The 27,890-nt window shown below is 35.1% G+C and overlaps 1 protein-coding gene across 10 annotated transcripts in view; it reads left to right on the top strand.

Annotated features, from left to right (window-relative positions):
• Positions 1-27,890, top strand: part of kmr (kramer) — a 1,522,801-nt gene that overhangs the window by 610,541 nt on the left and 884,370 nt on the right. Inside the window, exon 1 of one of the 10 annotated variants that reach the window (XM_069824288.1) lies at positions 17,336-17,516. The exons of the other annotated variants lie outside the window; for them this stretch is intronic. Within the exon in view, the coding sequence (XP_069680389.1) occupies positions 17,485-17,516 (32 nt within the window). The 5' untranslated portion in view covers positions 17,336-17,484. Of the gene's footprint in view, positions 1-17,335; positions 17,517-27,890 lie in introns of those variants that run through there. 10 annotated transcript variants of the gene reach the window in all.

Genomic DNA, 27,890 nt, shown 5'->3' with positions numbered 1-27,890 from the left:
TGCACATAATCTTAATTTTGTATTATAAGCGCTTCTTAACATTTAACGGTAAACGTGTTCTGCACATAATCTTAAGTCTATATTATAAGCACTTCTTAACCCAATAAAATAACAGTTTTATTATTATTATTATTATTATTATTATTATTATTATTATTATTATTATTAACAATTACTAATTTAATTTCGTATCTCAATCTCATTATGCCTGTTGTCGAAACTCAAGGTCAAATTGACTCAATTTATTTTGATTTTAGCAAAGCATTTGATGTTGTTCCTCACAAAATTTTATTAAACAAATTAAGTAATTTTGGTCTCTCCACGAACTACGTGAATTGGTTTGAAAACTATTTAACAGATAGACAATCTTGTGTTAGACTAGGTAATTCTCTCTCGGATCCATTTAATAGTTTATGTGGAGTCCCTCAAGGGTCTACTTTGGGGCCTCTCTTATTTTTATTATTTATAAATGACTTAAGTAAAAGAATAAGTTCTAGCTTTCTTTTATTTGCGGATGATCTCAAAATCTTTCTCAAAATTAGTAGTTTGGCTGATTGTCAAATTCTTCAAAAGGATATCAATTCAATTGCACTTTGGACTGTTGAAAACGGAATGAAAATTAATAAATCCAGAACTTTTGCTATTTCTTTCACACGTAAAACAACCTCCCAAAAATTTAATTATACTCTTAATAATGTCATAATTACTAGGAAAGATACTATTAGAGATCTTGGTGTCTTACTTGATTCTAAATTATATTTCCATGATCATGTGCAATATATTTATACCCATTCATTAAGAATGCTTGGTATAATTAGATCTATAACTTATTCTTTTTCTACTCCTATGTGTTTGTTAATTTTATACTATACATTGGTCAGATCCAAGCTTGAATATGCATCTGTAGTATGGAACTCTATTACTTCCACTGACTCGGCTAAGCTTGAGAATATTCAAAGAAAATTTATTTCCTTTTGTTCTTATAGATTTTTACCTAATTCTGATGATTATAAATATGAGATTAACTGCAAATATTTTAATTGCTGTAGTTTATTTGCCAGACGTCAAGATCTTGATTACTTATTTTTTTGTCAAGTTCTTAAGGGTGATATTGATTGCGAATCTTTCCTAATCAATATCAGTCTTCGTATTCCTGTTAAGGGTTTAAGATATCATAAAATGTTTTACAATAGAAATTCTAAATCTCTCTCTCCGGTCTGCAGATGTATAAAATATGCGAATTTGCATGGATCAAGCTTGGATCCATTTAATGTGTAGTATATATTTTGAAGTTTTATATCAGTTTTCATTTATATCTTTTGTTTAAATATGTATTTTAATATTATTCTCGCTAACTTTTATATCATTTTGTTATTTATTAATTTACTTGATTCCATTCTTTCATTTTCAAATACAATTACTTTTATCTCATTATGCTATGTAGTTTAGTCATCCATTTTATCCCGTCCATTCATTGTCAGTATTGTCGTTGTATTATAATCTTGTATATCTTTGTAATACTATTTTATATGATTCCATTCTTCATTTATGATTCCATTATTTCATTTGTAATTATCATTTTAATTATTTGCCATTAATTTAATTATTTCTTTGTACTTTTATTGTAAATTATTGCTAATGTTTTTGTTATATTGTTTGTGCTGAATTGTAATTGGCCTCTGGCTGTTGTACAGCACATTAAATACAAGTAAATAAAATAAATAAATAAATAAAAATAAAATAAATTATTATTATTATTATTATTATTATTATTATTATTATTATTATTATTATTATTATTATTATTATTATTATACTTGGAGTGTACTAAAAGCAGTAACATGAGTTGCTGTCAAGACGTCAAAAGGTGAATAGCAATGGCAAAGGAAGCTTTCAATAGAAAAAGGACATCTGGAGAAAGAACTAAGGAAGAAACTAGTGAAGTGCTTTGTGTGGAGTGTAGCATTGCATGTGGCAGAAACATGGACATTACGACGAAGTGAAGAGAAGCGTATAGAAGGATTTTAAATGTGGATATGGAGAAGGATGTTGAGCGTGTGAAATGGACAGACAGAGTAAGAAACATTGAAAAAGTGGGTGAAGAAAGAATGAAACTGAAACTGATCAGAAAGAGGAAAAGGAATTGGCTGGGTCACTGGTTGAGACGAAACTGCTTTCTGAAGGATGCTCTAGAACAGTATTATCAGAGTTGTAAGCTCCAATACCGGTTGTGGAGCTTGATCGGAGCTTGAACTTGCTTATGTCTGTGGAAACACCGGAGCACGCATGTAGTCTAGTGGAGCGCTCCGCTCCGTTTAGTCCCTGTATGACATCGCTGCACTAGAAGGAATGGTTTTTTTGTTCCTATGACCATGCTCTTCGTCTTATTTGCATTTATCTTCATCCCATACTGCTCCAGTAGCATATCTTTTAGTATCAGTTCCTCTTCTGCTAACAACGCGATAACATCACCAATTCTTATGCACTTTTTTATTCTTCCTCCTACTATCAGTCCTCCCATGTTCTGAAAACAGTTCTTTACTAAATCCTCCAATCATAAATTTTTATATAGGCCTATATATGATCTAGTACTTTACACTCGACAAAATATCGACAATTACTCATTAGTGGCCAATATACATGATCATGAAATTAGAAATAGTGAACAAATTAATATTCCATATTGTATGTAGATTACACAAGAGCAACACAAACTTTTTAATTATGGGGATGAAATTATATAATAAGCTCCCAAGTCAATATTATAAATTACCAATGAATAGCTTCAAAACTAGATTTTACAATTGGTTATTAAATAATCCTTTTTATTCTGTTGCTGAGTTTTTCGACACAAATTTGTATGAAATTGTATTTTAATAAGGAGTTTAATTGCAATTTAGTTACTTTTCTTTAATGTAAAAGTTTAAAATTGTTTCATGTTTTCATTGTATTATTTAAATTTTACTGCTTCTTTTATTAGTGTTTTTTTTAATGTCTTTATATGTTTTTCAATGTATTCTGACGAAGCCTAAAACTGTATGTCTAATGGCCAAATAAATTGAATTGAATTGAATTGATGTTGAACAGGGAATAAATACTGTAATTAATACAAAATGGAAACCGTATTTCTTTCTCGAGTATTTGAGTATTAAATGCTAATTATGTTTATATCTTCTGTCCCACTTCAAAACACATAAACACTGCGTGGTCGTTGAAGAAAAAATAATTGTTAACCGCAGTTCTACCCTATATCGCATAGGGTTGCGAATCGGTATGGAAAAGACGAAAGAAAATAGGCGAAGCAACAGACAATATTGAGAGAAAGCAGTAATGACCCTGTGTGAGTTTTGTACCGGGCCTGGCTGTCACTTGATGTGAAATCCAAACACATGGGAATCGATACGGAGGTTCCCAGGACACAGAGAAATCTGGAATCGCGATGCGACGTCCGGGATCTTATACGAGCTAATTTCGCGGTGATATATATTCCGATTCCTGCTCTGTGGGCTTGACAGTCGCCCACGTCGCTTCCTGGCCCTGACAGGTCTGCAGAGTTGCTAAAGCCCCTCCTCGCACCATTTCCTGTGTTTCGTAAGTTCCGTGGAAATAAGAAAAATATTGCGAGATGCGATTCGAAACTGAATGGTTTGCAAATTACTTGTCCTTTGCTTCCGCTTGTCCTGCGCCCCCCCCCCCGTCCTTTTTGTGTTCCGACCCGTGCCGCACCATTCAGTTTGTGTCTTGACCTTAATTTCGCTCGTTTCTTAATTTTGACGAATGCAATAACTAGAGCCCGGATTTTATGTAATATGAAAATAAGAAATATGTAGCAAAAATGGCAAAATATGTAGGCTAGCTAAAAATGGGAAAATATTTAGCTAGATAATGTAATAAATAAAAAGTATGTATAGGTCTCGCAAGGACGGAATACCGACGGAAAGAATGCGAATCAAACACTGCGATAAGGAAGAGCGGGCGACAGGAAAGGTCACGAGTAGAAGTGGGTAAAAAATAACACAACAGTTATTTTGGAACTGTTCCGGTCTCGGAACTGTTGCAAAAATGAACAGTAGGTCGGAACCTACTGTTCCGAAATAACACTGTTCCGACTCCGAGCTGCTCACTTGTCCAGCTGTTACGGGCCCGCAGTGCTGCGTTGCGCAAGGCATGTTCCGACTCCGAGGCAACAGAGAACAGTCGGAACCATGACAGCTCCGGCTACACTGTTCTCGTTATTCTTTATGTTGTACTTGGAACAAGTTGGAACTTGGAACTCTCATGTGGATGGATGAGGAAGCATGGAAATTGAAATCCTTGTAGAGTGATCATAAGTAATGACAGAGAGCGAGGTGTGATGCGAAGTTAAAATTATTACACTTTGGTACAGATGCGTTTCTAACATTTTACTAAGTGTGGGAATGTATAAATATATACAGTAGTTATATATTTTTATTATGTATCAAATTATAATGTAATTATTATCATCATAACTAAGCATTAAGAAACGTAAAAATAAAAATTAATAATGTTAGTTCTTTTTTTACTACGGAACACGGAGAACAAAAATTACATACTACACGTTTTAAATGAGATGTTAAATTTTGTAGTTGGTTACCGTGTCTTCATGACTTCATAAACCAATTAGTGTTGCAATCTGACCTTGTATTCAACAGCTGTTTATCTAATAAACACGAAGCTTCTGTCCGCATACACAACAAGCTTCCAAACAGATTCGAATGTGCATTGGAATGTCATCTATTGAGAAACGTGTGCTATGTCGTCATGCCGAAAACGTATGTGCGAGCTGCTTGGGGAAGAGGGAGGGTATATAGTGTACGACTCCTCAAATGGAGCGAGAGTCAAAGAGATAGCTCGCATCAGTGAACGATTCAGACACATCTCTACTTGTAACTGTTATTTCGGAACTGTTATTTGGAACATAGTATTTTTCCGGAACTGGAACAGCCGGAACTGTTCCGGAAAAAGAACAACTTCGCCCATCACTAGTCACGAGATAACTTGAATGATATTGAAGAGTACAGTCGGAAGAGAAATGACATCGATAGAATCAGTCTTGCGTTGTGATAGTTACATTACGACTTTAGTTTGTTCCATTGCATGTGAATACGTGTCTTGTATCGCACGGTATTATTATTTAATTCGTAAACATAATATATGTTGCACGTTTAATTAGCTTCGGATTTTTCTCTTGCTACATTCTTTATTTCCACATTCATTTGTTCATCTTCTTAAAAGAGACAGTACTTCCATCGCCTACATACACATGTCAAAACAGACAGCAACGCCACCATTGGTTTTCGGTAATCGTTTCTTGCGCGACTTATAACTTAAACTTAAATCGAAGTTTTATTAGAGGTATTTTTGCACACTGATAAAAAATTACAGGTGCACATGTGATTCAACCTCATTTAATTATTGTTTGAAGACGCAATTAATAAATATAACACTCCACAAAACTGGCTTCATTTATATACTGACGGATCCTTGATCTCCAGAGAACGTCTGGTGTTACGTGGAGGTGTTACGTGCTGTTTCTTCTCACTTTATAGATCTCTTGGATATGGAACAACAAGTTTTGATGGAGAAATCATTGCAACAAGTGAAAGTCTCAGGAATCTTCTATGCCACATCAATAAATTTAAGAATGCAGTTATATTGTCAGACTCCAAAGCAGCTATTCTATCAATAGTCTCTAAAGACACACCTTCATCTCAAACAGCAGAAATAACTAAATTAATTAATATCACTCAATAAAAGAATTGTATTCCAATGGATACCATCCCATTGTGGAATCCTGGGAAACGAGAATGCGGGTGCTTTAGCAAAGAAGGGCGGCACTGCTACTTACAGACCTGTTACTAAATCTACGTATTACTGTGTGAAAAGATTTATTAAATCTACATAATTAGACTTCAACAAACAAAATTTGATAATATAATCTCAAGGGAAAAAAATGTAACTCTCTGCATCATAATCCACAGTTAATTCCCGATTTACCACGAAAATCGTCTGTAGCTGTATTTAGATTGGCAACAGGCCATGATTGTTTGGCCAAACACCTGCATAAAATTGGAATATATCAGTCCCCTAACTGCCCATTGTGCAACTCAAACCAAGAAATGGATTCGGAACACCTCAAAATCTGGGTGCTTCAGTGGCTGACCATGATAATATCTTTGAAAAATACTGGAATGCAAGAGGTCAAATGACTTTGTCAAACGCCTGGCATTAGAAAACAACAACATAATTAAATATTTTTCCATATTTTCTACTGTCATTGATCGTCTCGTCAACGGCAACCCATACGTGGGAATTGCCAAGTTAAGCGCTAATCGTTTCCATTGTGTCAATGTAGCAGGAGTTCAAATAATTTTTCCGTAGTGTTGATTCATCCGGAATATTGATGTTGCAGTATTTGCGTAGGAGTGCTTGAAACTTTGGAATTCGAAGTTTGTACCATGTCTGCAGCAATCATTGACATGCACAAGTTTTTATTATATTCACTGGTAGAAGATGAAGATTCCAGCACCACTCGTGTAAGAAGAACTTGTTTTTTCGACAGAGCACTATTTTTATTTGTGACATGAAGTTTCGTTTTTAAATGCGTTTGTCACACTATTTGCACAGCACGATTTTGCCGTTACTAGTAAAGGCATCGTCAGTTGAAATGCAATCTTTTACCTTGGATTCCAACTTGGATGCGACTGGCGCCATAGCAATAGACTAGCTATCTGTATCACCTGATGTCAGAATAAGCTTCTCAAGAAAACTGATAGCATTAGTTTTCTTTCAGAGTAATTGATTGGGGGTGTTTGTACCAAACGTTCATACTCTCAGGGTAATTTTCACTTTTTCCTTCACCGCGGTAGCAATAAAATGTCCCAATCTTCGCATTGGTAGGCCTATTTGTTTCTACTTTACCGTTACTTCTTGAGGGATACACAGAATGTTAACATGGAAAAGGTATGTCCACTTTTTTGACAGAATATGTTATTATTTTCAATGATTAAATTATTTTTATGCATTAAAGACGAAGGGATAAGCTTTATAAACAATTTTAAAACATATAACTTATGAGTTAATAATTTGAGGGAAAACTGGTGAAAAAAGGTAGACCTATATTCTTTCAAGATATGCAATATCCTTCAAAATATGTGAAATATGTAATATATGCCAAAATATTTATTATGAACCAAAATATGTAGAAATATGTAACTTAAAACTTCGGAATAATGATCCCTTTTGTGTGATTCGCTGACATTTTGGCTTTTCTTATAGCAAGGATTATATAGAAATAAAAATCTTGCAGCATGCTCTTTTGTGTTCAAACCATCATTTAACAATTTTTTAATACACGAGCACAATTCGATATAGAGCATTCAAATCTACCTCATTACACTTTTTGTGCAGCCTGAAAACACTTGTAAAGGATTAACCAGTCATTTACTGGAATAACATTTACAAAACTTGATCGTAAATTAAGTGTATCCATTATTAAAGCCATTTACATTAGCACTTTCTGAATAATGGAATAATGGCAGTGGCTTTCAGAATTAAATAATCATTTTCAATTAAAATACACTTGAATACCGAAGAGAACTTGATTATTTGTTGGTTGCAATAATTATTACTTTTTTGTGTAAATAAATCATCGTTCATTATCAGGCTTTCGCATTTTTGTTACGCTGAATTTATCGAGAAATTTAGCCTTGTACGGAGGGAGTCAAATGTCTGGCGCTCTCTGCATAAGTGGCGGTACAGTAGGGCTACGGTGAATGTAAAATATAATGGAGCATATCATGACAACACTGCAACTTAATTTTAATGGTTTGCACAACCGAAACGTTTTGAACAAATATATATGCCCCTCTATTGACTACAATTGCATTTCAAAATGAATAATATGATAATAAATATACACGGTGTTCCATTCAAACCTCCCTGATTTCAATTAATCATTGCCAACAAGATACGCGGATTTATGAAATGAGATTGGTACTAAAAGAAAGAGAAACTCAAAGAATTTGTATTTCATTTCTTTGAAGTTGATTGTTTTGTCACTACGTTGCGCAACAATCGCAAAAGCAAAAATGGCGACTCCACAGCAAAGCGAGCAAACGGTGGTGTGATATGCAGATACGAAATCCGTGATTTCAACGCAACGAAATTGCAGACGAGTGTACGGAGGAGTTGCACCTGATGCAAAATCAATTAGGCTCTGGTTCAATAATTTGCTTAGGCCGGCAGTGTCGTAAAACAATCCAGTGGAGCTCAGCGTTTCGTGACAGAATAGTGGGATTTCAGAGAAGCTAGACAGCAAGATTGCCTCCGACAACTCTGTAATTTCGTTGCGTTGAAATCACGGATTTCGTCTCCTCATACCACACCACCGTTTGCCCGCGTTGCTGTGGAGTCGCCATTTTTGCTTTTGCGATTGTTGCGCAACGTAATGACAAAACAATCAACTTCAAACAAATGAAATACAAATTCTTTGAGTTTCTCTATCTTTTAGTACCAGTCTCATTTCATAAATCCGCATACCTTCTTAGCAATGATTAATTGAAATCAGAGAGGTTTGAATGGAACACCGTGTACAACAGAAGTTTTATTCATAGTTATATAGGCTATAAACGGTAATTTACACCCATTTATTTAAGTAACTACTATTACCCTCCAGATACGGAGGGTAGCTGTGAATATATTGGATAAGCAGTCGCGGGCAGCCGATAAGGGGTGGTCCTCCAGCTTGGGGATTGGGCGAAGGGCTAACAACACATCACCGTAAAAAACAGCTTGTTACGAATCCTTCAAATAAGCCTCGGAATGGAACTGATTCTCTGGCACGACCACAGCAAAGGAGCATATGACTCGCTTAAGAGAGAAGTTTTATATGATATTTTTATTGAATTTGGTATTCCCAAGAAACTAGTTAGATTAATTAAAATGTGTCTCAGTGAAACGTATAGCAGAGTTCGTATAGGTCAGTTTCTGTCAGATGCGTTTCCAATTCACTGTGGGCTAAAGCAATGAGATGCACTATCACATTTACTTTTTAACTTTGCTCTAGAGTATGCCATTAGGAAAGTCCAGGATAACATAGAGGGTTTGGAATTGAACGGGTTACATCAGCTGCTTGTCTATGCGGATGACGTGAATATGTTAGGAGAAAATCCACACGCGATTAGGGAAAACACGGGAATTTTACTGGAAGCAAGTAAAGAGATAGGTTTGGAAGTAAATCCCGAAAAGACAAAGTATATGATTATGTCTCGTGACGAGAATATTGTACGAAATGGAAATATAAAAATTGGAAATTTATCTTTTGAAGAGGTGGAGAAGTTCAAATATCTTGGAGCAACAGTAACAAATATAAATGATATTCGGAAGGAAACTAAACACAGAATGAATATGGGAAATGCTTCTTATTATTCGCTTGAGAAGCTTTCTCATCCAGTCTGCTGTCAAAAAATCTGAAAGTAGAATGTATAAAACAGTTATATTACCGGTTGTTCTTTATGGTTGTGAAGCTTGAATTCTCACTTCAAGAGAGGAACAGAGATTAAGGGTGTTTGAGAATAAGTTGCTTAGGAAAATATTTGGGACTAAGAGGGATGAAGTTACAGGAGAATGGAAAAAGTTACACAACACAGAACTGCACGCATTGTATTGTTCACCTGACATAATTAGGAACATTAAATCCAGACGTTTGAGCTGGGCAGGGCATGTAGCACGTATGGGCGAATCCAGAAATGCATTTGGAGTGTTAGTTGGGAGGCCTGAGGGAAAAAGACCTTTAGGGAGGCCGAGACGTAGATGGGAAGATAATATTAAAAATGGATTTGAAGGTGGTGGGATATGATGATAGAGAATGGATTAATTTAGCTCAGGATAGGGACTAATGGCGGGCTTATGTGAGGGCGGCAATGAACCTCCGGGTTCTTAAAAGCCAGTAAGTAAGTAAGTAAGTAAGTAAGTAAGTAAGTACTATTACAATGACAAAAATATACATCCTGATATTATGTAACTGAAACCATTGCCAGTTGAATCCTATGTTTTTCTTCAAAATCAATATTAATTTATATTTTATGGTACGTTTTTGTGTATTTGCAAAAAAAAAAAAAAAGTCTAAAGGCCCTGTCATATACAGGTTCTTACAATTTTAAAAGTCTTTTGGTCACCTCCCCCCCCCTCCACTCCATATGACCTTTTACAGTATGAATAGTACAGGTATGTGGCCTACCTGATACCTTCTTGTTATTATCTGCATCTTTATCTCGATTTTTAAACTAATCTGTCTGGTGATACGCGATCTTTTTAGGCACTATGTTCACTCACAAACAAGTTGTTTATGGTAGCGGCTGATTGAATAACAAGATAGGTCGGCATGAAAACACACCATATCTTTTGGCATGTTTCTTAATTTTCAAAATGTGTTCACTGTAATTTTATGCATTCCTTTATTCATAATTTTCAAGAATTGTAACCGGATAATCTATAAAATGCATCTGTTAATGCATTGATCATTAGGGACCGGAATTTTAAGTAATATGAAGATGTGAAAAATGTAGCCTACATATTTATGTAAGAAAAATAAGCTGAATATGTACCAAAATATGTAAAATCATGAAAATATTTAATATCAATATCTGGCAGGTATAGGATAGGTAAGACTCTCCAGTTGTGATTTCATAGAGCACCCGACTTTTTTTACCGCACACTTGACACATTACTATTTTTCCATCTCTAGTGAAAGCTTCGTCCATCGCAATCTATGATTTTATTTTTGTTGCTAGTGTTGAAGATACAGGGGCCATTTTAGTTAGTTAAAAGCAGTAGATAAAATCGCACTTTATACTGTAAGTACTAAAACTAGAGAACTGAGTGAAATGAATGATACAACTTCAAGCACTGTTTCGCTTTACTGGATTAGGAGAAAATAAGAGGAGATGTGGCACACATGCATTTTAGCTGCTCCCTGTAAGAAACAAAGTACCTACTAAAACCTCAAACTATAGGCATTTACAAACTATTGTTTGAAAAGTGACATTCCTGTCTCATTCAAAAGGGTAGGATTATTCCAACCGAGAACCATACTTTCTAATTGCTCGGAAAATCCCATTTCCGTATAGATCTATTAAATTTAAAGCAAAGAGGTCAACCAATAACGTGAAAAGCTATTTATTTTAATCTTTCAACATCTTTCCAGTTTGTTCCTTTACTCCAGCTTCTTTTCAAAAGTCGTCTACTTTATTGCGGCTCATGTCAGACTTGACACGGGTTTTCCCTGGAAGAATTAGGAAGAGGGTGGATAAGGTTGCAAATTGCATGGGAACGGCTTGTTAAGACGTGTGCAGAACAATTATAGTTCGAGACAAATCATGTTATCCTCGTCCCACTCCACCGCATGAAGGCAACGCTACTTTGTGAGTGAATTTTACAAAACAAGGTAGTTGTTTATTCATATTTACAGTGGGCGGTATGGGGTGAGTGCCTCTATTACTTCCTGAAACTAAGGACGTTATGTTTCGTCCCGAAATATATCCTTTCTTGGGTAGCTAAAAAGGCTTTTTCAATCTGTGTATTTCAAATTCCCCAGCAGATTTTTTTTTTTTTTTTCTCCCTTTTAGAGAAGTAAACATGAATAAAACCCCTAAATGTGTAGATTTATGTAATACCAAGCCATAATATGTAATGTGTGGTAAATATGTAAAAATATGTAGTATCAAATTTTAATATATTAATAATAATTACAAGATTCGCAAAGATTTGTTATTTATATACGGTTAGGTTGAAAGGAATATAATATGTAATTACATAAAAATTCGGTCCCTATTGATCAGTAGAGCCCGGATTTCCATGCACTATCAAACCTTAAAACCTGCATAATGGAACGAAAAAAATGATAAAAATATCCACTATCATAAACTTTAGTTCTACAATATGTTACACTTTTATTTCATTTTTAAACAACGTCCTAAAACTAATTTCTCAAAAAAATTTTCACTTAAGTTCGTGTATTTATCTGAAGCACGTTCTTGAACACAGAAAATGATCTTCCTACGCAACAAGAAGTGACATGAGCATACTTAAGTGAAGAAATTTGTGACAAAGTGAGGTCGAATTGTAAGTATTTTGCATTTCCGTATGACCTCATCGGGAATCGAACCTGCGACCTTCCGACTTTGCAGCGTTACGCCTTAACCTCGACGCTACCGCGCACCCCAAAATACACAACTACTTAGGTCTTTATTACAACAATCATAATAAACTACATCACGTCTGTAGAAATTGTTTTCCCCCAATCCATTTTGATACAAGATCTTGCAGTTCTAACAGGAAGTGTAGCGACACTTCATAATTCGACGAAAAATTACACTCAATTATAGTTTGCAAGCATGTTGCTTCCGCATTCTTTTCTTTCAGTATTTTGACCTCCGACTTATAACGAATGAGAGTTGGAGTTTGGGGGTTGAAAATTTCAGTGTAACAAAGGTAGAGTTTGGTTGAAAATCCAAAGACTAGTGTTCAGGCAGGATGCCACGAAACCATATTACCGGTATTTTTTTTTTTTCTCAGTAGACAAATAACGTGGAAATACCACATTCTACGAAGCAAGATTCATAAAAGGCACTATTAATATTAATTGTAATTAACTAACTACTAATTAACTGTTAATTGTAATTATAATTGTAATTGTATTCTTAATATTGTCGTTGTAATGCCCTGGTAGAGGGGAAGAGAAGGCCTGATGGCCTAATCTCTACCAGGTTAAATAAATAAATAAATAAATAAATAAATAAGAAAATAAATAAATAAATAAGCAAATAAATAAATAAATATTATGCAAGTTAACATAATATATGCTCTAAAGCCAGAAAAAAGGGTATAATATGCAATATAGACGTCTAAATATGTGCTATTAAATCTAAAACCTTGCAAATATGCATTATGCATGAATTTACTCCAAAAAAGGCCAAAAAATGTAAACATGTACGGAAAAAGGTACAGTTCTTTGGAATCGAAAAATAATAGAACGAATATTTGCAAAGTTTGAGAAGTATAACAAGCTTATACAAAAAAACATGCATTTCCATGGAAATCCGAACTCTAGTGATCGATCACATTGAATTTCTACCCCGAAATTTTCAATAAAAATGTTCCATCCGGGTGGGGGGGGGGGAGGAAAAAGAAAAAAGCTCAATTCTATCTTTGAAAGTGCTATAAAATGCTAAATCTAATTAATAAAGTGCTACATTTTTTATTTTAAGTTGTTAAAATCGACTATTTCTAACTGTACAGTACTTTATAATTCTGCCGAGTCAATTGTAAGATGATGATAATAATACTAATAATAAAAATCATCATCACCATCATCGTGGTCCCGATAATGTAACTTGGCACTTGAAAAAATGACATTTGAGTGTAATTTTTAAACTCGTGAATTATTAAAACATGCCTAATAAATGTGTTATATTCCCTCACGTCTTTAGAAGTTTTTTTTTTCTAATCAAGTTGGTAACTTCGTAAGAAGCTCTGATTATTTAAGAAACATAGCCTATTGTTTCGTAATTTGAACATGTGTTTTAGTTGACCAGGTTTCAACGGAACTGGAGGTCAACATGGGCAGGTTTTACTGTGTGTATTTAGTTTCTTCATATTTGTTCAGCGTCCACTTCCATGTCAATATTAACATTAATATCACATCTCGCTTGCAGTAGTATATTAATCACTTACGGAGCAGCTTTTGCGTTCCGTGGAGGCAGAGTCTCGGCCTGGAATCCTCGAGCTAGGCGCATTACAAACCCACACCGGCTGACTACACTAAGGTGCGCTGCGTACCTAGGTTTCAAGCAGGCAACCCCTCTGGCCCCTAGGCCAGCTCCCTCCGTGTGACGCCAGCCTGCGATCGGGGAATGCTGTAGGGTGATGACGAAATAGAGAAATGGTGACAGAATGATGTAAATGCCTATTATGGGGAAAAACTGGAGAACCTCGAAAGCTGTAACTTTATTTATTAACATAAAAATCGAACGTGAAGTTTGATCAATTATTGAATGATATGGGATAAAGATTGTCAATCAATTTCGTATATTGCAATAGCTTATTTATTTGAACTATACATACACACAAAAGACAATGCGCTTATGGGCATCATTTGACATGAATGGACCACAGTCTAGTAAAGTCACGTCAATTGATGCCCGTAGGAGCAAGCGCGCGCTTTAGAACTCAGGAGAGTCTGAGCGCTTTACAGCGAAAAGGAAAGAGACAGACGAAAGGGGTGGTATATGCCGCTTGGACGAGCTATATTCAGGGATGGCCAGCACTGATTCAATGGATAAAGGGAAGAGAATTTATTAAAACTGTAACCATGGTAATTTTTAGATTTGTCTGAGAAGTATAAGTGCATTATAAGAATGTAAGTTTCAATTTTAATGCACATTTTTCACAAGTTTGATTTTTTTATTCAAAAGAAATTTTTTCTCTCTTTTTTTTATAGAAAAGTGAAATTTTCAGATATAGGCCTATTTATTTAGTAGCCTTACAGAATGTTTTCGTAAATCTAATATACCGTATATACGTATTACTGAAGATAGTGTATTGAAAGTTTTGAAAATATTCGCATGGAAATTGTTTGTAAGGAAATGAATTAACAAAGCAACTGCTGTTACATCATAAGCAAAAGATACGTGCCCATGTGTTGTAAAAATGTCAGCTCTGTAGCTTCAGCAGATTTCGAGAAAATAATTTAATATTCTGATGATAGGAAGTTGCTCACCATTATCACCTTAAAAGCATAATGCGATAAGAGTTTTGTTATGTAATATTAGTTACACTTAAAACAGATACAGTACCTAGGTAACTTTGCTTTGTACTGTAATACTGTTTTGATTAGTTTATTGATTACTTTTATAAGGCTGAAGGTACCATCAATATCAATTCCAGCTTATCATATCATAATCTCTTTTTTTGGGATATCACTTTCTTTATGAATGATGTGTTTCATCCACTTAGTACAGTATAGTTGTACTACTTTGGAATTTATGTGAATATTCCTTCTTAACCCTTCATTATGTTATTGACGTTTAAAACGCAACTGCAATATGAAGAAAATTGCGCTAGTACTTTTGTTTTACAGACAATATAGATAATATCAAACAGAAAGAAGCCATACCGGTATACAAATAACGACATAAAATTTCACGTTCAGTCTGAAGTTTGTGCACCACTGTTTTTTTTTTTTTTAATCCAACAGGCTGCTTATTCATATACATAACCCTTCCTCTTTCCATACTTAGCGCTTGATGCCCGCGCACGACGTCAGGAACTAGAAAAATGCGCTTGCTTTGACATCACTGGTCTAGTATATACAGTCACGAAGCTTGAGTTTTGAGGGCACTAGGAACAGTAAACTGTGCAGGTACTATTTCGCATTGTTTGTAATGAGGCGATAGTTGCGATCCTAGTGGTTAGCAACTATCTATGGATGCATATTTATTACGTATTGAGCGTCGTGACTGTATATACTAGACTGTGACTGGTCTGTGTAGTATTAGACATTTTTGTAAATTGGACTAGGTTGTATTAGACTTGGTCCCAAAGACAAAATGTCATTAGATTTACAAAATTGGACCTTCTATCATTAGACTTAAAAACTTAGACCTACTGATCTCTTACCGATGTTAATTGTTTATGGAAGTGACCCTTAGTACAGTCATGTCAATTGATGCCCATATGGGCAAGCGCTCGCTTTAGAGCTCAGGAGAGCCTGAAAGCTTTACAGCGGAAAGGAAAGACACAGACGAAAGAGGCAGTATATGCCGCTTGGTCGAGCTATATACAGGGATGGCCAGCAATGATTCAATGGATAAAGGGAAGAGAACTTATTAAAACTATATCCATGTTAGTTTTTAGAGTTGTCTGAAAAGTATAAGTGCATTATGAGAGTTTAAGTTTCAGTTTTAATGCTCATTTTTCACTAGTTTCCTTTTTATTCAAAAGCAGTATTTTCTCAACTTTTTACAGAAAGGTAAAATTTTCAGATGTGTTTATTTAATAGCCTGATAGGTACTGAAACAATGTTTTCATAAATCTAGTATAACGTAAATATATATTTCTGAAGATACGTATTGGAAATTTTGAAAATATTCGCATGGAAAATGTTTGTAAGAAAATGAACTAACAAAGCAACTACTGTTACATCGTAAATAAAAGACATGTGCTCATGTGTTGTAAAAATGTCAGCTCTATAGCTTCAGCAGATTTTGAGAAAATAATTTATTATTCTGATGACAGGAAGTTGCTCACTAATAACATCTTAAAAGTATAATGCGATAAGAGTTTTGTTATGTAATATTAGTTACATTTGAAACATATACCTAGGCAACTTTGCTTTGTAATATAATATTGTTTTGATTAGTTTATTGATTACTTTTATAAGGCTAAAGGTACCATCAATATCAATTCCAACTTACCATGTCATACTTAATCTCTTTCTTTGGGATATCACTTTCTTTATGAATGATGTTTCATTCACTTAATATAGTATAGTTATACTACTATGAAATTTATGTGAATATTCCTTCTTAACTCTTTATTATGTTATTACCTGCAATATTAAGAAACTGGTCTTAGTACTTTGTTTTACAGACAATATAGATAATATCAAACAGCAAATAGCCATATAAAATAACGACATAAAATTTCACGTTCTGTTTGAAGTTTGTACACCACTGTTTTCTTAATCCAACAGGCTCCTTACTCATACACATAATCCTTGCTCCTTCCATATCTAGCGCTTGATTCCCGCGCACGACGTCAAGGTCAGAAAAATGCGCTTGCTTTGACATCACTGCCTTAGTATATCAAACTATTTTATTTTCTACTTTTAATATTTCAGTGCTAGGTTAGAGACGGCGAATATCATGGCAATCCTTCTAAATGAAGTTTCAGGCCACACTTTCCCTGGACTATATGTCTTAGACGGATGCCCTTCGCGGTTCTTGGACCGCGAGTTGCAAACCGAGATTCCCGCAAGCAGACACCTGCTCCTCGGATCCGTCTGATTAATATGGATGTATGTTTCTTTCCTGGAGCGTTGTGACGTCGAAATTAGACGGTAGTTTGTAGTTGGCGGGGGTGGATTTTGTTTCTCCCGTGGGGGGTGGGAGTACGCCTGCCCGCGCGAAATTTTAGCCCCTGCTGCATCCCCACTCCCTCCTCTCCCGGAACCAGGTTCCACCGCTATATTCTAGAGCCAGTCGCTGTCGATCTTCCGGGTCGCACGGAACCCGGAGCCGGCTTCGTGTCTTGTTTTTGTCTTCTTCTTGAACCAAGTTCTGTGTAACGTTCAGTGGGTGGAGATGGACGACGGTTATGTTAGTTGATCGCAGTGTCAGGGTTACAAGGAATGTGTGATGTGGGACGAAGACAGATTCTGGCCTAACTACAACAGCCTGCACCATGTTCTCCTGCTGGTGGCAATGTTGGTCATGGTACGTAGCACCTTCGCTTGTCAGTTATGTCTCCTAGCAACGACGTGCATGATAGGTATGCTTATGTTTACTCGGGTATGTACTATACTATGGCGTTCGCTATCACAACAGCTGACTGGTAGTAGAGCATTCCAGCCGTTCTAACTTCCAGAAACTTCTCTAGTCTTGTTCGTTATACAGGGACATCATTTTATTTTCACTTCAATTTTTATTGTACCTGAGTTTTTGAATGTACTTCACTCCCACCCCTTCTACTAATGAAGTTCCATCTGTCCTCTACACACAGATCCAAGACCGCATATAGTATAGTTAGTGAGTATAGTATGTTCCAGAAATATGTTCGCGTTTTCCAGTGACGAAAGAGCTTTCAATATTGAATCATATTTTCGCACAGGTGCTGTCCGTTTGCCTACGTCGCATCCCTATTTCCTCCACCTGCTTCTGCTCGCCCCTCTGTAAAAGCAGGGCTGTCTTAGCTCTTTTCTGAAAAAAATTAATTTCTGTTAGGAATTGGACGTTTAGGTAATATTATACAACTGTTTAAAATAACTTAAATAAAAGGGCCTCGTTAAGTAATTCACTGTCACGTGATTTTCCCCCTTTCTACGTTCCTGCGACATAACCACTTGGACGGAAAGTAGATATCATGTCTGAGTAATTTTATCTGTGCAGTCGGGCAGAAGTGAGGATTGAATTTAGAGTACGTAAGGTACTCTTTTATAGAGTAGGTACAGAATTATTTCAACATGAGTTACTAATACGAAGGACGAAACTGGCAATTGGAATTAGATGCAGTAGTCTATAGTGCGATAATATGCACAAAAGAACTGAAGCCTGTTTCGAAATGAACGGCCACCATTTTCAAAAATGTTTTTAAATATCCATATTATGATTATTTTTGAATTTAACTTCATTCTCTATATTGTACGCTAATGTGGTGTAGACAGTATAATATACACTGCATAATGAATACGTTCGAATGGCTAACTCAGTTCGTGAGTAAAAACACTTATTCTTAATACAGTACTGTATTAAGATTAAACAAAAACCTAATGAAAATTATCTAACTCAAAATCGCGATATTTCCTAGTTTACGTAAATGGATGAACTACTTTTCTTCCCTCCTATACCTAGTAAAGTGATTTGTTTGTGTGTTACGCCAGTATCATCGAACTACAGTCGTGGAAGGGGGAGCAATCTATGTTTCCGGTTCTCTAAAGATATAGCCAGGTTAATATTAAAAATGTTAGTAAAAATAAAATGATGTCCCTGTATTACCATTATCGCTTTGCCAGCCTCATTGTATCCTACATGGAAGCTAGTACTTTAGGCTCAAGTCCTGTCTTGGGCACAGATGTTACTCCGTTCATTGTCAAACTGATACACCAAGAGCCTGAATGTCGGGTTAAATATGGATTAAGCTAATGAATAACTCTGCAGTGCTCGGGAAAAGTGACATACGTCAGTTTCCACAAACCTTTTTTGATAATTTATTGACAACTTACGGAACATATGCTCGCTTAGAGAAAAATACATAAGTATTTCTCCCATTACAATAATTCGAACAGAAAAAAATCAAATCGACATAAACCGGTGTAAGTTGTCAATAAATTATTAAAAAAGGTTTGTGGAAACTGACTTATGCCACTTTTCCCAAGCACTGCAGAACTATCCATCTGTTTTCTTATCATATCCATAAACATACTGTATCCTAAGCCTTCTTTTTCCCTGACTTCAGGGAACATCGTATTTAAATCTTCAGTTTTTTATTTCGTTCGACTTTTTAATTTTATATTTTTCCTTAATATAGTTCGACTATTATACGTTCATAATCGAACAGTATTACCCAAATACTTATTTAATTTAATCGCAGAATGTCATCAGAGTCCGAATTTTATATAATTACATATCGTCGTTGTTCCTGCAGTAACTCCTACGTGACATATTTATCGGTTTTCAGATTTATGCTCTACTAAATAGCTTAAATAGTGATCCAGCAAATAATAAAATCTCCTGTATGTAATTATATTTCTTTTTTTTTTTTTCTAAAATTTAAGAATTCACATTCTCCTATGTACTACTGCCATAGAATGAATACATATGTTTTTCTTCCTACTGAACAATTTTATATTTTATATTCCAGGAACAACGACGATATCATATATCATATTCATATCATATCATATGAAGAGTTCGCGGGAAAAACGATGAATGTCACAGTTTTCTTAAGGTTGATCTCATTATCTAATTCAATGGATCAGTGCGAAATTTAATGTTGTTCTCATGAAAAAATGGTAAAAAGGAGAATTATCACCACGAATACAGTAATCCTTTCCTTTATTTTTTTATAGAGACCACTACATCTTGCAGTTATAGACTCAATTAGATCATTATCTAATCCTTAACAGAAATGTTACATTCATCGTTTTTCCCGCGAACTCTTCTCATATCGTATCGTATCATATATCATATCATATATCATATCATATCATATATCATATCATATCATATATCATATCATATCTTATCATATCATATCATATCATATCATATATCATATCATATCATATCATATCATATCATATGAAGAGTTCGCGGGAAAAACGATGAATGTCACAGCTTTCTTAAGGTTGATTTCATTATCTAATTCAATGGATCACTGCGAAATTTAATGTTGTTCTTATGAAAAATGGTAAAAGGGAGAATTATCACCACGAATACAGTAATCCTTTCCTTTATTTTCTATAGAAACAGCACTACATCTTGCAGTTATAGACTCAATTAGATCATTATCTAATCCTTAACAGAAATGTGACATTCATCGTTTTTCCCACGAACTCTTCATATATCATATCATATCATATCATATATCATATCATATCATATCATATCATATCATATCATATCATATCATATCATATCATATATCATATCATATCATATATCATATCATATATCATATCATATCATATCATAACATATATCATATCATACCATATCATATCATATCATATGAATGCTCTAGATTCAAAATCCTCTAAAGACCATTTTGTTTACAATTTTTATTTATGTCCATATATTGCTTGCTAAGAATTAATTTGAATGATTTATATAGTTTGCATTCAAAAAGTCACTAAATTTAAAGCAAAAGGTTTGTTAAAAGTCACTGTTTGGTTGAAAATTCCCTCTATTTGCCACCAGTTACTGTTAAAATTCTTCAGTTTGTGAAAGTGGATATAGGGGATTTTGAATCTATAGGATTCATATATCATATCATATCATATCATATCATATCATATCATATCATATCATATCATATCATATCATATCATATCATATCATATCATATCATATCATATCATATCATATATCATATCATATCATATATCATATCATATCATATTATATATCATATCATATCATATCATATCATATCATATCATATCATATCATATCATATCATATCATATCATATCATATCATATCATATCATATCATATATCATATATCATATATCATATATCATATATCATATATCATATATCATATCATATCATATCATATCATATCATATCATATCATATCATATCATATCATATCATATCATATCATATCATATCATATCATATCATATCATATCATATCATATCATATCATATCATATCATATCATATCATATCATATATTATTTATCATATCATTTCACATATCATAATTATCATATCATATCACATATCATATATATCATATCTCTTTCACACTGTATAGGCCTATGTAGGTGAGAGAAAAAAAAGTCGGCGAATCACATTGGGATTGTTATTGGAAAGTTTTAAGTTACATATTTCACATATTTCGACTTTTATTTGACGTGTATTAAATATTTATGTACCCTATTGAAAAAAAAAAACACACGCTTTTGACCATTTTAACCTCGACCTCAATGTCTTTGAGAATTGTTTATACTGCCTGTCCTATCTCTCGTTCATGCACCAATCAAACATATCTCGATCTGGATACGTAACATTAATACAAGGAGACAGATGACTGATGTAGGAAAGTTTTCGTTTTTAAATAGAAAAACAGATGACTGGAACCATTTACCTTGCAACACTGCTTTTGAAGATTGCCCTGTAATAGTCAGAAATGTTATTAAAAAACTTAAGAGACTGGTGGCTCCAAGAATGAGCAGACTACCGTAGATGCAACTTAGTTCAGTAATGGGATTTATTCCAATTGAATCGTGCATTTGGGAAAGGAACTAAGTCTGAAATTGTTACTTTTCAGGAGAGCAAAAAACTCATTTACTCTTACCTGTTGCAATGAATAATTTTCATCTTTTTCTATTGTATTAAAATGTGAGAGAGATGAGAGAGAATTTCTTCAGTCTAATTTAAGCACTCCTTTTTTCCTTTTAAACTTTTTATTAAACTTAGTTCATTTCTCCATTACGGACATAAACATTTGGGAGATGTCAAGGAATGTATGATATTACTCTTATCAAATGACGCTATTTATTGTGCATAAACATGTCATGTGGCATTTAAAGTATTTCAATGCATAGTCATTGTTTATAGCGTGTACAAATGCCAAATGGATCCACTAAAATACAGAATTACATTAAATCACTAATTAACTTAGAAGTTTGGATTATAGATATTAAACTAAATAGGTATTACGGAATTTATGAAGCAAAAAAGCATTCAGTTACATACATAAACTGTACAGAACTACTGGGTGTTCAGTTCAAAATGTGTCATGGCTCGCTGTATGTCGTCATGTGGCTAGTCGATGAATCTAGAAAATGCAATCTTCCTACATTTCCGCAGAGGCGTATTACCTAAATGCGAGAGAAGTTGCCTAGCAAGTACGGCTTTCATTCTGAAGATTACTTACCGATATGTACGGTAACGCCGGTAGTGGCAAGAATGTGAACTGTTTGAAAACACGTACTGAAGTGAGTTATTTTTTTCTTACTGTCGGGATATGGGGAGAGGGTTAAGACGATTACTTACGTATTTGTTGACATAAACTTGGACGGTGAACATGGACACGGAGCATTTTGATTTGTGTAGTGGAATGTTGCCGTACGCAATCGATGATACGTACGACTTGCCCGCGCAAAACTCAATTCGAAAGAGGTTATGGTAGCACACAGACTTTACAGACCGCCATCTGTTGCTACGACATTCAAGTTATACCGTACACGTTCTCAAGTTCAGATTGAACGCCTTGATTAATAGGCAACTTCTCTGACATAAAAGCTGAAACTCGTTTCAAATCGCTGACTCACAACAGTGACGTCATTACACACTTTGAAATGAACACCCAGTATAATTGGACGGAGTTGTTCAATAAGAGACCAACTGCTAAAAACCTATTCTGCAAATATTGACCATTGAAATAAATCTGGTTTTTATTGAACATTTTATGCAGCAACTATTGTGGCATTCATACTGTTACAAAAAATAGCACAAGTAATGCTAAAAAAGACTAACCGATTTTTAATAACAGACAAACAGTTGATTTAATAGGCCTATTGCAAAGCAAAATAAATAAATAAATGTTATGCAGTAAACTAATTTTGCTTATAAATAGCAGAAAATATAGGTATCGTATTCTTGATTTTCTCCGACTTAAATATTCCAGCCAACAGTAGGTAAAGCAGGCGACAATTCACTCGTATCTGTATTCAGTGTTCTGTGACCGATCACATTCCGTGTTCGAATGTAAGACCAGGGAAATTTCTTGTGTACGATTAGCTACAGTATTTAGCGACAAGCCTATGGTCTCGAACTTCTAAGATTCATTAGGACGTACATTATTTGCTGTTGTTAAAATGGAGTTCTTAATAAATTGTCGTCCACACCTGTGGAGTAACGGTCAGAACGTCTGGCCGCGAAACCAGGTGGCCCGGGTTCGAATCCCGGTAGGGGCAAGTTACCTGGTTGAGGTTTTTTCCGGGGGTTTCCCTCAACCCAATACGAGGGAATGCTGGGTAACTTACGGTGCTGGACCCCGGACTCATTTCCCCGGCAATATCACCTTCATGATATGATATAATATATTTATTTCTACAACTCTTATTTGGTAATGGGTCGCCACCACATCTCTGTATTCGTGCTCCCCATTACCTTCTAATTACAATAAACTTTCATTGACGTGTGCAGTCATCTTGCTTTACCTTTGTTACCTCTATTACTATAATACATACTCTCAATTTGCTTTCTAACCTCTCACCTTAAAATTTTCTCTTTCTAATGAACACCTTACCACTTTTATTGTTTACTTATATTGAAGTACTTCCTATCGTCTAAAATATTCCTAAATTTGAACTAACTTTTATTAACACTATTTAATCATACTCATTCACTTTCCTCTCTACTTTACAATCAGTTCTACCTCTCCTCACTTCTAACATCATTCTTATCCCCTGTTTCTCCATTAGACACTGAATCACATGTTTATTTTGTTAACTGTTCCCTTTCACCCCGATAAATTTTCCGTTTGCCACTATTTTTGTAAGTCAACTCAACCTTGATTTGTAAACTTACATTAAAATACTTGCTGTCTTCCTATCATTTCAATTTCCCTGATTGTACGTTAACTTAGTCGACACTCCAATATTAGTAACATTTCACTACCAATTACTATTAACAAACACTTAGCCACCGGCGTGGCTCAGTCGGTTAAGGCGCTTGCCTGCCGGTCTGAAGTTGCGTTCGGGCGCGGGTTCGATCCCCGCTTGGGCTGATTAGGCCTACCTGGTTTTCCCCAACCGTAATGTGAATGCAAGGTAATCTATGGCGAATCCTCGGCCTCATCTCGCCAAATATCATCTCGCTATCACCAATCTCATCGACGGTAAATAACCTAGTAGTTGATCCAGCGTCGTTAAATAACCAACTAAAAAAACACTTCTAATTTTCTCTAGTCACTTCATTTATCATCTCTTGTTTCTCTGGACACTAATTCACTTATTCGTTCATACATTCTCCCTCCGATTATTTTGATAGTTACTCTTACTCCTTGAACATTCACTTAATTGTTTCTATGTCTTTTGCCACACTTTTATCACTCCACCCCCCTTAAGCACCAACTTCGTAGACTGTAGTTCTGCGGTTCCTTATTTCCTTCCTTTTCCTCACAAGTAGATGGACTACCCAAATCTTCTTTACTTCCCCTCTTTGTCGGCTCCGGACGTCTTGCTTGTTTCTTCTTAACCATCTTCTTGATCTGTTTTCTATGACCTACTCTTCCCGCTGTCAGCTGATTCGTCATAATATCACCTTCATATCATTCAGACGCTAAATAACCTAGATGTTGATACAGCGTCGTAAAATAACCCAATTAAAAAAATAAAAATAAATTGTCCATCTATTCAAGTTTCATGTATTACGAGAATCATGAGCAGCTTTCACAGCATCTTTATTTGTAGAACATGGAGGTTTATACATTCATTTAGTTCATTTAGTGTTCTGCCCAAGGGCAGATATTTCACTGAAAACCCAGCATTCTCCAGTCTTTCCTATTTTCTGCCTTCCTCTTTGTTTCCTCATATGATCCATACATCTTAATGTCGTCTATCATCTGATATCTTCGTCTACTCCGAACTCTTCTCACGTTCACCATTCCTTCCAGTGCATCATTCAATAGACAGTTTCTTCTCAGCCAGTAACCCAATGAATTCCTTTTCCTCTTCGTGATCAGTTTCAGCATCATTCGTAATTCCGATGTTGAACTTGAACTGTATCGCAACTGAATGCATAGCAGCACGAGACGTCAGCATTTAACGAACAATAATAATCGGGGAAACAAATAAACGTGTTGCACACTCCTGTTTGCATAATTATTTAATAACAGATGAATTTACTTTTTAGGAATCATGCATAATATTAACATTAAGTAAATAACACAATAATAACAGAATAGCTCGCTTTGTTCAGAACCTAAAATATTAAACACAGGGACATCATTTCATTTTTAGTTCAATTTTTATTGCATCTGAGTTTTTGAATGTACTTCATCCCACCCCCTCTACTAGTAAACTTCCATCCGTTCTCCACACAGAACCAAGCGTATACAGTCGAAGTCCCCTTACGGTCATAGTAAACACAAACAGTACTGAGTTAGTGAGTATAGTACGTTTCAGAAATATGTTCGCGTTTTCCAGTGACGAAAAAACTTTTAATATTGAATCATATTTTCGCACAGGTACTGTCGTCGGTTTGCCTACGTCGCATCCCGGTTTCCCCCATCCGCTTCTGCTTAATTCTCTGTAAAGGTTAGTGGTTGGGCTGTCCTAGCTTTTTTCTGAAAACATTAATTTCTGTTAGGAATTGGACGTCTGCGTAATATTATAAAACTGTTTAAAATAACTTAAATAAAAGGGCCTCGTTAATTAATTGTCACGTGATTTCCCTCCTTCCTACGATCATGCGACAAAACCACTTGGACGGACAGTAGATAGCATGTCTGAGTAATTTTATCTTTTCCGGATCGAGCAGAAGTGAAGATTGAATTTACAGTACGTAAGATACTCTTGTATAGAGTAGGCTAGGTACAGAATTATTTCAACCTGAGTTACAGTGCGAAGGACGAAACTGGTAATTGGAATTAGGTACAATATTCTATAGTGCGATAATATGCAAAAAAAAAATAAATAAATAAAAATAAAAATAAATAACTGAAGCCTGTATCGAAATGAATGGCCACCATTTTCAAATTTGTGTTTAAATACCCATATTATGATTATCTTTCAATTTAATTTCAGTTTCTATATTGTACGCTAATGTGTTGTGGACAGTATAATGTACACTGCATGATGAATACGTCCGAATGTATAGCTCAGTTCGTGAGTAAAAACACTTAATACAATACTGTACAGTAATGTATTTTTATTAAAGAAAAATCTAATGAAAATTACCAAACTCAAAATTGCGATATTTCCTAGTTTCCGTAAATGGATGAACTACTTTTTTTCCCTCCTATACTTAGTAAAGTGATTTGTTTGTATTTTACGCCAGTAGTCTATCATCGAACTCCAGTCGTGGAAAGGGTTGTTTTAAATCTCAACCGTTAAAGGTATAGCCAGGTTAATATTAGAAATGTTCGTAAAAATAAAATGATGTCCTGTATAAATCAACAATATTCTTAAAACTATTCACGACTCTACACAGATCCACAGAATGCCACTATGCTTAGTTTGTGAACATACTGTGTATCATCTGTAGCGAACGGCAGCAGGGGGGGTGGCGCTATACTCTTCGCCGTACTCAACTGAAATCTACTGCTTTGGGGCGAATTTCCTAGCTTTGGTCATTACTAGACAGTGGATGCGGGATGACTTAAGGAAAAGTGAAGTTGTTTCGTATCAGAGTATATGGCACGTGCCGCGCCGTCCGTCTTTTGTGTACCTTGCGAGTACAGCAGCGTACAAAACGAAGGAACCCCTGTCCGTTCATAGTAACATTGCAACGCAATGTGTGCAGTTGTGTTATCCTGCTCAAGTATTTAGTACGCGTTGAATATGTTGTGCAGATCCATTCATAATGGCAAAACGTTAAATTCTCTCAGAGATAAGAAATGCAATTAAGAAGTATGAGAGTGACATTTTATGTATTAACGAAGACAATATCGTGTGCAATGTAGGCCTATGTAAAATTGAAATAAAAACCAGAACAACTCAGGCTATAGAGAAACGTTGCAACAGTACATCGCACAGGAAATGCATTGAAATGAAATCTGAGGAACCATCATCATCATCATTTAGTTGTGCGGGTCTAACGACACGTGCAACATGATGCTCAGTACAAATATTCCTCTAAAGAAATTGAGTGATCCCCATTTTAGTGGTTTTCTTCAGAAATTCTCTCGATACAAAAACTGTTTAAGCGATAGGCGAAGATGATTCAGTTTCGACAACTTATGAGAATATATCGTCGTTTACCGCAATGCTGGTAATTGCATCAATGATGACGAGGACTGAACCTTGCGAGGTATGTACTACAGTGCTAGAGTACGTTATTTTTCTTTTCCTTGTGACTTCGGAGATACAGTAGCATGTTGACGTCGTCTGTTTACGTTTAAAACCTGTTGAGCCAATGGTCTGAATGAAAAAAATGTAACATATAGGAAATGAGGAGCATCGTTTCAAAACGTATTATGTGCCCCTTACAATTTTTTTACACGAACGACGAAAAACTGGATTACTCGTAAGCCGGAGAAATTTTCAAAACCATTTTTAAGTACTGGTTTAACAGTATACAAATATGACGATTTGGAACCATCAGACTTCACAGCATGAAAGATAAATAAATACAAAGTAACAAATTTAACTTCGTCCACTGGGGGACTTAATACGTTTTGAAACGATGC

Source organism: Periplaneta americana, chromosome 4, assembly GCF_040183065.1.
Source record: "Periplaneta americana isolate PAMFEO1 chromosome 4, P.americana_PAMFEO1_priV1, whole genome shotgun sequence".
Taxonomy (NCBI): domain Eukaryota; kingdom Metazoa; phylum Arthropoda; class Insecta; order Blattodea; family Blattidae; genus Periplaneta; species Periplaneta americana.
This window is presented reverse-complemented; position numbering and strand designations above follow the sequence as displayed.